The sequence below is a fragment of the Mobula hypostoma genome, chromosome X1 (genome assembly GCF_963921235.1).
Source record: "Mobula hypostoma chromosome X1, sMobHyp1.1, whole genome shotgun sequence".
In the NCBI taxonomy this organism is placed as follows: domain Eukaryota; kingdom Metazoa; phylum Chordata; class Chondrichthyes; order Myliobatiformes; family Myliobatidae; genus Mobula; species Mobula hypostoma.
In genome coordinates, this window is record NC_086128.1 from 12,349,517 (window position 1) to 12,362,989 (window position 13,473).

A 13,473-nucleotide genomic window follows, 5' to 3' on the forward strand; every position below is an offset into this window, starting at 1 on the left:
GCATTTGTTCTTCTGACCTATACTAACACCACTCTCTTGTCCTTAAGGTGGACAGGATGTCTTTTCCCTGTGGCTGCTCCAAAGATGGCTGCGCCAACACAGCTGGCCGGATAGAGTTTAACCCCATCCGCGTCCGGACTCATTACTTGCACACCATCATGAAGCTGGAACTGGAGAACAAGCAGCAGGACTTGCAACAGCAGCAGCTGTCACTGACCGTCTCCCATTCCCCCAGTGACAGCCACATGGAAACACAGGACTATCAGGAATTTGCTGCTGAAAATTACGACTTGGAGAATGAGACTGCTGTGATGCACTTACAGTCTGCTGAGGAGATGGACAGGAAAAAGGAAGAAGAGGCTGACTTAACCAGTTCTAGTGTAACCATGGATACCACTGTAGAAAGCCTAGAAGTATGTATATTAGGAGATGCAGTAGCTAGTGCCAGTGAAACATGCCAAGGCCTAGCAACACCAGTTGTGATCCAAGCAGAAGTGACTCCTGTTTCTCCTGTGTTGTGCTTTTCTGACAGTGCTGTTCAGGATAACTCGAAGCCTGAGGAACAGACATATTTAAGAAACTCCACAGTGTTGTATTATCAAATAGACCCAAGCTGTGCTGTAGATGTGAACTGCAGCGATAGAGAGGCTGAATATGTGCAAGCACCTGTAGAATCAAGGTACCCAAAGGAAGCCACTGTAGAAAATTTGGTTGCTGCTGCCAGTAGCTCCTTGGCATCTTGTGTGCCTGTCACAGAGCACTTTTCTCTAAACACAGGGACCTCCAATTGCCATAACATCCAATATCCCTCAATAGAAGACTGCACTGTGTTAATAAATGGCAGTAGCAATGTTCACACAGAAAATACTAAGCAGCAGCCCCAATTACATTCAAACTTTCAAGATGGCCATCTCAGGGCTTCTGAGGGGGAGCTTTGTGCATCTGAGCCAACTGTGCAAGGCATGTTTTGCCAGTCTGTAGGTCTGAAAACCCCAGGGGAAACCCCAGCACTGAACCCAGTAACTCTGTAATCAGTTTCTGTAGCCAGTTTGCAAAATTGCCTGTAGCTTTTTGCTGATTTAAATGTTTATTTATTTAGGTTTTTTTCCAGTAAAACACAAAAAAAAATAAAGAAAAACTGGAAGATTGAAGTTAGGGTTTGTTAAAAGAAAAGGCAGAGGATTTATTAAATCTAGATTCCAACAGAGACTCTCCTCTTTCTGATTACCCGTAAAAATGGAGGTAGAAGATGAATGTAGACTGCAGCAGCCTGGTTTTGAGATTTTGGATTAGAGTGGGTAACATTTGGTCCCTTTATTTTTTTAAAGAAAAGTTTCTTTATCCCCTTGATCGCACACACACATTTGAGTAGTGGTTTGCGCCTGTGGAGCAAATGCTTCAGATTAATTTTGCATTTAATTTCAAGCCTTTTCCGGCATCAGTGAATTATCCGGTATTTCTCTGACTGAGCCACCATTGCTCTTGGCTCCCCAGTAGATTAGTGTAATTTTGTTAGATAATTTCCCCAAAGGGAATATGTAGTCTTGAATGGAATACTAAGGCAAAAAGAGGCAGTTCAAAATATAGGGGCCAAATTGGGGGTTTCTAAAATGAGCACAGCCAAGCCCTTAATTGTAAACTGTACACTTAAAGTCCCTGCATGTTGGCTGCACCACCTTGGATTGGACAGAAGTTGGTTCTTGTACCTGTCACCTTAAATGTCACCATTCTACCCAATGGTTACTTGTTCCCCTGTTGCATGCTGATTAAGAGGCATTGACTGTGAGAAAGTATTTGGTAACCTTCTTTTGAAAGGGAGGGCTGCTGATATCAAAATTCACCTAAGTAATGCAATGTTTGAACAGTGTGTATTTGAAGGATGCCTTTATTTTGTCTGAATGCTTTTTTACATGGAGATAGTGCCCCCCTTTTTAATTCTATTTAAACTTTTATTTGCACAGAATCTAGAAATATGCACAGTCTAGTGCTGGATTCACACTCTTAAATCTGCTTTGTGAAACCCAAATCAGGATCTGCAAAGTACTTTAAAATGTCCTCTTGGTGAGTGGATGGTATTTATGAGAAAATTTCAATTGCTTTTTTTCTGCCATTTCTGATTCTACCAGTTAAGGGAAATGTATTTGCCCGTTTCCCTGAACAGTTCGCAACTTGTGTATACACATATATAAAAACCTAATCCACCTTTGGCATTGTGTAGCCATGGAGACTACTTTGGTTGTAGCTTGATGCTTAAACTTGTCTCTGCACAATGTGAACATTTGTAAATGTGTGCCAATGGTAGACCAGTACTGGGCTTGGCTATTCATCAACACAATGCTCTGTGTGAGAGTCTGTCCCTCAGTCTTTTCAGAATATCTTATCTCTTCATACCCTTTTAACCTAAAATTAAAACCTGCAATGATCATTTTGCAGTTTCTGTTTGGGAGGATGATTGTGTGCACAGCAACGTAATGTCATGGTGTTAGGGTGGGGAAGAGTATTCTATGTGTGAAAGGAGCCCATTGTTTTCCACAGTGAGGGAGAATCCAGGGTGAGCTTTGCTTGTGTCTTAGAATCCCCAGGCTGCCCTGGTGTTAGTGGAACTCTGTGAATGGTATGCTACTTGCAAGGGAAGAGAAGAAAACTGACCCCCAATCTTTCCTTTTCTTGAAGAAAATATCACATCAGCTGACCTTGCGGGTTGCGTGTGTTAGTTATGATACGTCTTTACAAGTAACAACTCCATGATAGCTGTAGCATTCTTATCTTGCACGGTAGCTGTTCGGTATAATGCTCTCTCTCTGTTCTCTGTCTTTTGCACCAGAAATTTCTTAAACCCGCACCATTCCCTTCCAAAAACAATACTCTTATTGAAGAGGAGATGAGTGACTAAACAGGTAATGTTTCAACAATGTAACCCGATTCCCTCCATGTTGAGAGGCCAAGCTTCATGCTGTGCAAGAGCAGCCTTCTATAGTCCAGCAAGTCAGTGCTTGGAGGGAAGAGGTTTGGGATGCTGTGAATTTGCTGCTTTGCAGGTCTTGGGAGGTGATCTTTTTGAGGATGAAACAGCTGGATGTCTCTGGTGCCTTTTCATTTCTTGCTTGCAAACCTGCTTTTGTTGTTTAGTTTGTATTACATATCGAGGCTTTAAATACCGCAAGATCTCTCAACTTCACCTGTAGTTAAGGCAACTGAATGTAGCTTTTCCTGTATTTATCGGGGTTCAATTTCATTAGTTGCATATACACACATTTGTTTTCTTAGTTAAGAAATTTCATGACATATGCTGATGATGTTAAATCTGATACTGATTTAGTTTTTTGACAAGTGTTGCTCATCCCCAATTACTTTTGAGAAGGTGGGGTTGAATTGCCTTGAGCTGTTGCAGTCCTGAAGACTCTAGTGTGGAGAGGAAGTTGTAGGATTTAGACCCAGAAATTAAGGGTTCGTGACATAATTCCAAGTCAGGATAGCGTGCAACCTTGAAGGGAACCTGCAGGTGGTAGCATTTCCTTGCACCTACTGCTCTCGTTCTAGGCAGGAGAGGAGAGGAGAGGAAGTGGAAGTCTTTGCAAGTTGCCAGTAACTTGCAACCAGGCCACACTGCATTGTTAGATCAAGTTCAGACACCAGCTGAAGTGATTATTTACTTATCGTCTTGTTGCTTTGAGTGTCTGTCTTTCATTAAGAGGAAAATTGTGTGTGTGTGTGTGTGTGTACATGTGTAACTGTGTTTCATAATATTCATGTAATATTGGCAAGTGGGAAGAAGGGATTAGTTTTATTTTAACCAGAAGGGTGAGTGAGTAACACTAAGTCAAGCATACTCTCCTTTTACACATGTGCCTCAGTGCCCAGATGCCTGTTTTCCAGATACAAGATTGTTTAATGTAATTTCCTGTACATAAGTGTAAGGAGAACAAAATAATTGTTACTCCAGATCTGATGCAGCACCAAAAAAGAAACACAGGGCAAAAAATACAATAATAAAAAAAAACACCATAAATATAAATACACAAGTATGTGATCTCCACCTGGTTGCTGTGAATTAGAAACAGTGATCCCAGCCCTGATTTCCAGGCACTCTGCAATACTTTTCCCTCACCTTAACTCTCACTGTGGCTTTCCATCTGCCAACTTTTCACTTATCAGTTCCTGGATTTAAATAGAGCTCCTGTTCTACAGAGCATTGCCAGTGGTTTTTGGAAGTCTGCCTCTACCCAGGATGGCATGGAGGAAAGTTGCTTTATCTCTGTGGGAAGGAAATATATTGAAATTTGGATCTAGTTTTGCTAGGAAAGTCCTGATGAACCTGGTCTTAATGCAGATAGGCTGGTGGGAGAAGTCCTCATACCATCCCCAAACAAGGACAATTTGGTGGGGATGGTCTTTATATATCTTATTCTAACTAACAACAATTTGGTGAGGACAGTCCTTGTGTACCTGCTGGTAATTCAGGATGGAATAGAGGTGCTCAATCGACATTTACCTTCAAATGATATCTTTGTATCAGGATAGCCTCAATCCTTGAATTGTCATGGGTGTTTATGATGCCCTGACCCTGAGAATTATTTATATTTTTTCCATCCTGGTCACATTGCAAATCTAAATTTTAAAATCCAGTCCAGTAGTGAAGCCTGTAAAATGCAACTTGGATGTATCCTCTTGTACTGCTATCAATGTGTAACAGCTTGATTTAGTCATTCAGGTCATTGCATTGAAAGCACACTGCAAGGAGCAAGATGGTAATCTGAAACTATGAAAGGTTGTGCTCAAATCTAGTTGCATCTTGCATCCGAAAGGCACCATTTAAAAAAATTAATGTATACTTTGTTTTTTTTTGGTTTTCTGGTCATTCGATTTGTCCACTGAAAGTGATGAAGTATCCACTTCTGTCTGAATGTGTGTGTGGCTGTCAGTCTGTGTTCGCTTTTCATCTTACTATCTCAGAATGGTACTTATTCTAAGCCACTGGGCTTATCACAGAGAAAAGAAAGAATCTAGATTGCCCATACCTGTTCTACATTAATTTTACACAGCTATTCAAAAATTTTACTTTCTTTAAATCACAGTATGCTGTTTCAAATTCTGCTCTCATCTCTTTTAAATAGATCTAGTTCCATTTAATAAAAAATGAACTTCCTCTCCTCTCTGACCTCTGCTCAGATTGCTCTTTGGGCCCTTAAGGACTGTATGAACAGTCTGACATATTCTGCATTCTTTCCTTGTGCCTAATCACTGCTGTTACACAGGGTCACAGTTGGACCTCTGCCACTGCACAGTTCCACATGCCATCAGCCTCCCTGCTTAGCTCTGAAGCTGCAGTGTGCTCGCACTGAGTCCAACCTTCACAAAGAGCCAAATGCTCTGAGTTCAGCACCGTTACAGTGTGGCAGTAAGGGTCTGGAGAAGGCTTAGCATGCAGCTCTGACCATGACCCTACAAGAGGTCAAGGGCTGTATGCAATGTTACTTTGATTAAATTTAATCCAATTCCAGCTGTGCAGCATGAAGCTGCACTCCTAACGAGCACACTTCGAAGGGCTGAATCTGTTGATTCAAGAATTGCATAGTAGGCTGGGTTTACTGGCTGCCACCCCAACTGGCTGTCAATCTTTGTTTTTGAAATTACTGACTCTTTCATACAATTCCCAAATCTGGCATCTGCCTCAACTAATATTCAACTGAAACTGAATTGTTTGTTTGAAATAACTGGGGCTGTCAACCACCTGTGTGGAGTTAAAGCTACCATTGACTTTATACACCTTTTTTTTGGGAAAGCACTTTGGTTAAAGCCACGTGGGGAGTTTATTTAAATATATTTGAGTCTTATGAATAAAAATGTAATTTTTTTGTTTAAACACTACATATTGACCGGCTACTAGTACTGATTGGTTTATTTATAAGGAATTATTTGAAAAAGTTGAGTGCATGAGAAATCCTGTTTTAAACAGAGTGTGTATATAATACTGGGATCAATTTTATTTTTAAAAAAGTATGAATATATGATTGTGATTGAAGTTGAACAGATGCCATGTTTGCGAGGGTTAGAATGTAAAAGGAGTGCAGCTAAATGTGGCTCACAGTTTGCTCAGTCAGAATAAGAATGGATTCCTCACTGCCTGCATTACATTGAGGGAACAAGACAGGTGGATGAAAAATTACCCTGACTGGCCAAACTCATTTGAAGGCAATAAGTTTGGCCACTGTGAAAATGGAACATTATCACATTAGACACAGTTGTTCTGTGGCTGAAATTAAACAGTGTTGTAAAGACACTGTCAGAGCAATGTTATTCCTGCATTTAACTCTCCTAAGTTTGGAAGTGCTTGATACTAATATATAGTGTTCAAAAAGGAAAATGATCTTCACTGGGAATTCACTAAGATGCAAGAACAGGCGTAATGGATGCTGCTTATTCAAAGTAAGGCCAGCATTTAATGCCTATGTTAAGTACTGTTGAAACAAGAGTGTCTTGCCACTGCGGAGGGCAGTTAAGAGTTGAACCATATTGCTCTAGGTCTGGAGTCACAAAGATCAGACTAAGTAATGATGGCAGATTTTCTTCTGGAAGGATATTAGTAAACCAAATAGAGTTATTGCCATTTTAAGCAAGTGGTGTAAGTTTTTGGAGCTGGGGGAAAGGGAGAAGGAACGTTGATAATTTTTTTAATCCATAGTTGTCACTGTTGCACTTTGTTAGTGGCCTTATGACCAGTTTGTTGCAAATCTATCTGTAGATACTGTACATAGAACAGAATATTTCTCACTGCTGCCTCCTTGAGGAGGAAATTAATCTTACAATCAGTGGTGAAAATAATTGAGGCAAATTATTTGGCCTGGAGGTCAAGGAGATGACCAAAACAAATCAAATCATTAGGTCCCTGCTTCAACAGTGCACTACTATGGGAAAAGCCAGCTATTTGGAGTGCACTATGACTTGGAACATGAGGGGAGTAACTGATCCTGAACTGTTGTAAAGCAGTCTTGCAGGTCAACTCCCCCAGTTTTAATAGGCGGTGAGGCAGGAGGAAAGCAAGAGTCTGTAGAGGGTTTTCAATTTTTATTTAATGGGTGTGTGAAGGAAGTGTCATCACTTGTAACATGGTGTTCCTGCCACCACTGGAACTTTATACAGTTAATGCAAGCACTGTGCTGTTAGGGCAGCAAAAACAGAGCTACTCTGTAATGTAGCTGCACAGAAGATTGGACCATGTTTGGATTACTACCCTGTATTCAAGTGCTCTGCATTAGAAGCTACTGCAAAGCAAGTGTACAAGTTGCTAACAGTTTTTATGTAGCGGCCTTCTGCATTGTACCAGTTGCTTACATACAGATAAGAAAATGCACTAACATGCAAATTACACACCATATTTTATAGTAAATCTGCAGGGCCAAGAGGTGAAATTGCCTCTCCTTTTAAAAAGTTGCTGAACTATTGTACTGTTGGAGAAAATAAACTGAAATTAAGCCTGTAATTTAATACAGGATGGGCATTCTCAGTGCTTTTAAAGTGACCAAGAACTAAAGTATTTATGTGAACAAATGCAAACTGGTTTAGGTCTAAGTTGCTTCGTGTTGATTTGTTATATGTTGGTTGTAATCCTACTTGTTTCTCTTCTCTGCCCTACCCCTTAATGGTAAACGAGTTACATTTTGCCCCCAAGCCATAAATAGGCATGAAAGCGCACAAACATCCCTGCACCACTTCTATTGCAATGCATCTGTTATGTCGCAAAGTTGTAGTCTTGACGCAAATTGCTACATTGTCGAGCGGCTGGCAAACATGGCAAAATGTTTTCTTTTCAATAAAGGCCTTTTGAACCAATTTTGCAAAGTGGACTTTGTGCCCCGAGTGGTTTGTGTAGTGTGATAATGGTACATTTGTGGACCTGGATTAAATGAGATGCAAAGCAAAAGAAATTATTTGGCACTTCTCATATGGTCTCTACTCAATTCTGCGAGCAATAGTTTTCTTCTACTACAGTTCGTATCTTCTGTTTCAGCACTGGAAGGTTGTGGATTCAAGTCCCACTCCAGAGGCTTGAACACAAACTCTAGACCAGCATTTCCAGTACAGTGCTGCAGGATTAGAGTGACAATGCTAAGGAGTGCTGAAACACCAAGGAAATACTGGGAGAATTGTGCTGGCAGAAGGCAGTGCTAAGATGTGTTGGGCTTTTGGAAGGTTATTACCAATGCAGCATCGCAATTTTAGTGCTTTTTTTTTCCCTATAACTAAAGAAGCTGCCAGCCTTCTCGGGTGGATGTAAAAGACTGCACAGCACTCTTAAGGAGCAGGGATGATCTCCCTACTCTCCTTTATACTTTATTGTCGCCAAACAATTGGTACTGCCCAATATTAATTCTACAACCAACAACAGGGAGCAGAATATCAAACATTAATTCATCGCTGATTATGGGAACTTTGTGTTTACAATTTGTCTCCTTCACTTAGTGGATAAATGTGTGAAAACCCCAAAATAGTTTGCTCTGAAGGAGATAAACCTTGGCATGGGAGGTGGTGGTGTGTGTGTGTTGGGGGTGGGGGGCAGGGAGGAGAAGACAGTAAGAAGGCTATTCATGGTATCAACAAATTGAAAAGAATGTGAGAGATTGCCACAGACTTGGAACTGTAACATAAAGGAGAACAAAGGGCATGGATTTGGTTACTTTCCTCAAGATTGTGCCTTATCAGTAAACATTTATTTGGAGGGTGATCATTTTATTGGACCATTGAGGGAGTACAACATCTTGCCTGGCACAATGTCCTATACTCTCACATTTGGCTAATAATTACAATTTCTGTTAAAGCAAACTGCTGAACACCTTGTTTATAAAGATCTTATTCCTTTAACTTTAGATAGTATATCTCTTCTCTCTGTTTAGTTGCAGATAACTGCTGCTACTAGTTGGTCAGGTTAAAAGGCTGCATACCAACATGAGGTATTGTAAAGTTGCCAGTCAACATTCAAAGGAAAAGTTGTATTCCTTGATGTTTAAAAATGCAGTGTTGGACTTGCTCTAATTATGTCCCAAATGCCAACAGTCCCTTCAAACAGTGGTCTGTGTAATCCTCATTTAAATCTGCTACAGATCTGCCATTGAAGGGTGGGATGTGTTGACAATAAGCACAAAGCAATTAATTTTGTCATCTGGATCTTATGCTCAAATGGAACTCTTTTCTGCATTAAAGCCATGTTGTTGGTTGATCCCTTTTTAAAAATCCAAACGGGTCTACTAAAGTTTCAGATTACAGTTGTCAATATTAACAATGTCATCAAATAAACTGCCACAGTCAAAGACTTTTCTCTCTAACAAAATTAATCCAAAATTAAGTGATGAGTCGTATCAAAGCTGCCATTGCTGCTGGTGCAAAAAAACATTTAAAATATTGAATAATTTGGTTAAATACTAGGAGGAATATAAGAATTTAGAATTTAATGTAATCTCTATTATTCTAACTGAATGTCTTCCTTATTTGAACTGGATCAATATTTAGTTTGTTTCAAGTGCCCCTTTCAGGCTGTCATAATTTTTTGTAGAAAATGATTATTCAGAGGAGTAATGTGTTCTGTTCACTATCCAATATCAGGCAAGATAATGCAGTTTCTACTTTATCTCAATGGAGAGTTTCAAACCAAAAGTCAGCTGAATCATAGTGTTGCTCATAGTAGAGCAGCAAACCCATGTTTTATAAACACTGCAACACTAGTCTATGTGAGGCATGATGTAAAATTTTGCTGCTAAAGTGTACATGTGCATAAAGTGGTACATGCCTTTAAGAGCCTGTGGCTGTGCCTTATTGGGTCAGTTAACATTGATTGCTCTAAAGCAAATCTTGAGGGCAACTGGAGGCCAGAGAAGTAAGTGTGATGGACATAGATGCAATATTTATATTAAATGATACTGATTGGTGTAAACCTGTTACATTAAGATTTTTGCATTCATTTCATGTATTTTGTAACCACTTACAATGTCATCAACAGAAGGGTATGGGGCTTCCACTCCATCAATTGGTATCCAACGCACAAGCTCAGCACAGAAAACAGCCTGTCAAAACTGCGGTTCAATCTCACCACTTTGGTGGATTGGTGACTTAAATGAACAGTATTTAATGCACACTACAGTACTGTTAAGTTAATCAGAATGGTAATACATAAACTGAGCAAATACATTGTCACATTCTGCTCCATAAATGAACAAGCACAGTAATGTAGGATTTGCCTTTTGGGTAATTTGTGGTCTAGTTCCTGAATCGCATTGGTTGAAAGCATAGGCAAATTCAATCTAATATGAATCTAACTGCTACTCTTATCTTCCATTCCCACTTTATCAGTGGTAAACAACAGTGGTGACCATAATCTGGTGGATTTCTTCATTAAGATGGAGAGTGACATAGTTAATTCAGAAACAAAGGTTCTGAACTTAAAGAAGGGTAACTTTGAAGGTATGAGGCGTGAATTAGCTAAGGTAGACTGGCAAATGACACTTAAAGGATTGACGGTGGATATGCAATGGCAAGCATTTAAAGGTTGCATGGATGAACTACAACAATTGTTCATCCCAGTTTGGCAAAAGAATAAATCAAGGAAGGTAGTGCACCTGTGGCTGACAAGAGAAATTAGGGATAGTATCAATTCCAAAGAAGTAGCATACAAATTAGCCAGAAAAAGTGGCTCACCTGAGGACTGGGAGAAATTCAGAGTTCAGCAGAGGAGGACAAAGGGCTTAATTAGGAAGGGGAAAAAAGATTATGAGAGAAAACTGGCAGGGAACATAAAAACTGACTGTAAAAGCTTTTATAGATATGTAAAAAGGAAAAGACTGGTAGGTCCCCTACAGACAGAAACAGGTGAATTGATTATGGGGAGCAAGGACATGGCAGACCAATTGAATAATTACTTTGGTTCTGTCTTCACTAAGGAGGACATAAATAATCTTCCAGAAATAGTAGGGGATAGAGGGTCCAGTGAGATGGAGGAACTGAGGGAAATATATGTTAGTAGGGAAGTGGTGTTAGGTAAATTGAAGGGATTAAAGGCGGATAAATCCCCAGGGCCGGATGGTCTGCATCCCAGAGTGCTTAAGGAAGTAGCCCAAGAAATAGTGGCTGCATTAGTGATAATTTTTCAAAACTCTTTAGATTCTGGACTCGTTCCTGAGGATTGGAGGGTGGCTAATGTAACCCCAGTTTTTAAAAAAGGAGGGAGAGAGAAACCAGGGAATTATAGACCGGTTAGCCTAACATCGGTGGTGGGGAAACTGCTAGAGTCAGTTATCAAAGGTGTAATAACAGCACATTTGGAAAGCGGTGAAATCATCGGACAAAGTCAGCATGGATTCGTGAAAGGAAAATCATGTCTGACGAATCTCATAGAATTTTTTGAGAATGTAACTAGTAGAGTGGATAGGGGAGAACCAGTGGATGTGGTATATTTGGACTTTCAAAAGGCTTTTGACAAGGTCCCACACAGGAGATTAGTGTGCAAACTTAAAGCACACGGTATTGGGGGTAAGGTATTGATGTGGATGGAGAATTGGTTAGCAGACAGGAAGCAAAGAGTGGGAATAAACGGGACCTTTTCAGAATGGCAGGCGGTGACTAGTGGGGTACCGCAAGGCTCAGTGCTGGGACCCCAGTTGTTTACAATATATATTAATGACTTGGATGAGGGAATTAAATGCAGCATCTCCAAGTTTGCGGATGACACGAAGCTGGGCGGCAGTGTTAGCTGTGAGGAGGTTGCTAAGAGGATGCAGGGTGACTTGGATAGGTTAGGTGAGTGAGCAAATTCATGGCAGATGCAATTTAATGTGGATAAATGTGAAGTTATCCACTTTGGCAAAAACAGGAAAACAGATTATTATCTGAATAGTGGCTGATTAGGAAAAGGGGAGGTACAATGAGACCTGGGTGTCATTATACACCAGTCATTGAAAGTGGGCATACAGGTACAGCAGGCGGTGAAAAAGGCAAATGGTATGCTGGCATTTATAGCGAGAGGATTCAAGTACAGGAGCAGGGAGGTACTACTGCAGTTGTACAAGGCCTTGGTGAGACCACACCTGGAGTATTGTGTGCAGTTTTGGTCCCCTAATCTGAGGAAAGACATCCTTGCCATAGAAGGAGTACAAAGAAGGTTCACCAGATTGATTCCTGGGATGGCAGGGCTTTCATATGAAGAAAGACTGGATGAACTGGGCTTGTACTCGTTGGAATTTAGAAGATTGAAGGGGGGATCTGATTGAAACGTATAAAATTCTAAAGGGATTGGACAGGCTAGATGCAGGAAGATTGTTCCCGATGTTGGGGAAGTCCAGAACGAGGGGTCACAGTTTGAGGATAAAGGGAAAGCCTTTTAGGACCGAGATGAGGAAAAACTTCTTCACACAGAGAGTGGTGAATCTGTGGAATTCTCTGCCACAGGAAACAGTTGTGGCCAGTTCATTGGCTATATTTAAGAGGGAGTTAGATATGGCCCTTGTGGCTAAAGGGATTGGGGGTATGGAGGGAAGGCAGGTACAGGGTTCTGAGTTGGATGATCAGCCATGATCATACTGAATGGCGGTGCAGGCTCGAAGGGCCGAATGGCCTACTCCAGCACCTATTTTCTGTTTCTATTCCAAGATGAAATTAAGTCTTGTGAACTAAGGGAGAAAGAGCAAACTCCAGTCTCTTCCCAGAATCAATTAACCTAACTACATCAGAGCTGTGCTCAAAAGTTATGCAGTGCGGACTGAAGTGGTATACCCAACATCAAACTCAAGCTTAGTATTACTAATATACTTCACCCCTTCACTAGGCCTCAGTGATAGATAAATACTCACTGGAACACCAGGTACAATCAATGAGATGTATAGATATTGAATAACTGTGAATGTAAGCTTTTAAACATGACTCCTGAAACTCCCTGGTACATTGTTTCAAAAGTTGCCTAAGATGGCCAAGAAAAACTAAATTTATAAGTTCATACAGACTTGAAAGTAGCTATAAATAAAAATCAAATTAAGTTCTATTACAATAGATGGGCAGTATTTGAATCTAATCTTGACCAGTTAACTTTTAGATCTATCTTTTGCTTGCCCCAATAGCTTCATCATGCCATGCTGGGGGGACATTTTGAAGGCAAGCGTATCATCTGCACAGAAGCTATAAAATGACCTCAAACATCCACTGTTCAGCATTTATAAAATGTGATTAATATAGAATACAGGCAGTACTTCACAGGTGGTTATATTTAACACCAGGTCACTTGGGAGGCATTTTTTTAAAGTTAATGTTGGAACTACTCAGTAGCTCAGGCCATATAGGAACAATATTACAGTTTCATGTCACTGACTTAGAGTTCTGATGAAAGATCTTGAACCTGAAAAGTTAACTCATGATAGAAGCTGGCTGATGAACAGCATATTTCTAACAGTTGCTGATTTATTTAATTTTATAGCATTCATAACATTTTACTTTTGT

General features: G+C 40.3%; 1 protein-coding gene across 9 annotated transcripts in view; it reads left to right on the plus strand.

The window, feature by feature from the left end:
* The window catches only part of LOC134340328 (cysteine/serine-rich nuclear protein 2-like), a 116,422-nt gene extending 106,288 nt beyond the window's left edge, over window positions 1-10,134 (plus strand). For all 9 annotated transcript variants that reach the window (XM_063037423.1, XM_063037422.1, XM_063037424.1 and 6 more), the window contains one exon: window positions 48-10,134. In XM_063037423.1, the coding sequence (XP_062893493.1) occupies window positions 48-1,031 (984 nt within the window). In that variant the 3' untranslated portion in view covers window positions 1,032-10,134. The remainder of the gene's footprint in view (window positions 1-47) is intronic.
* Window positions 10,135-13,473: the final 3,339 nt, after the last annotated feature.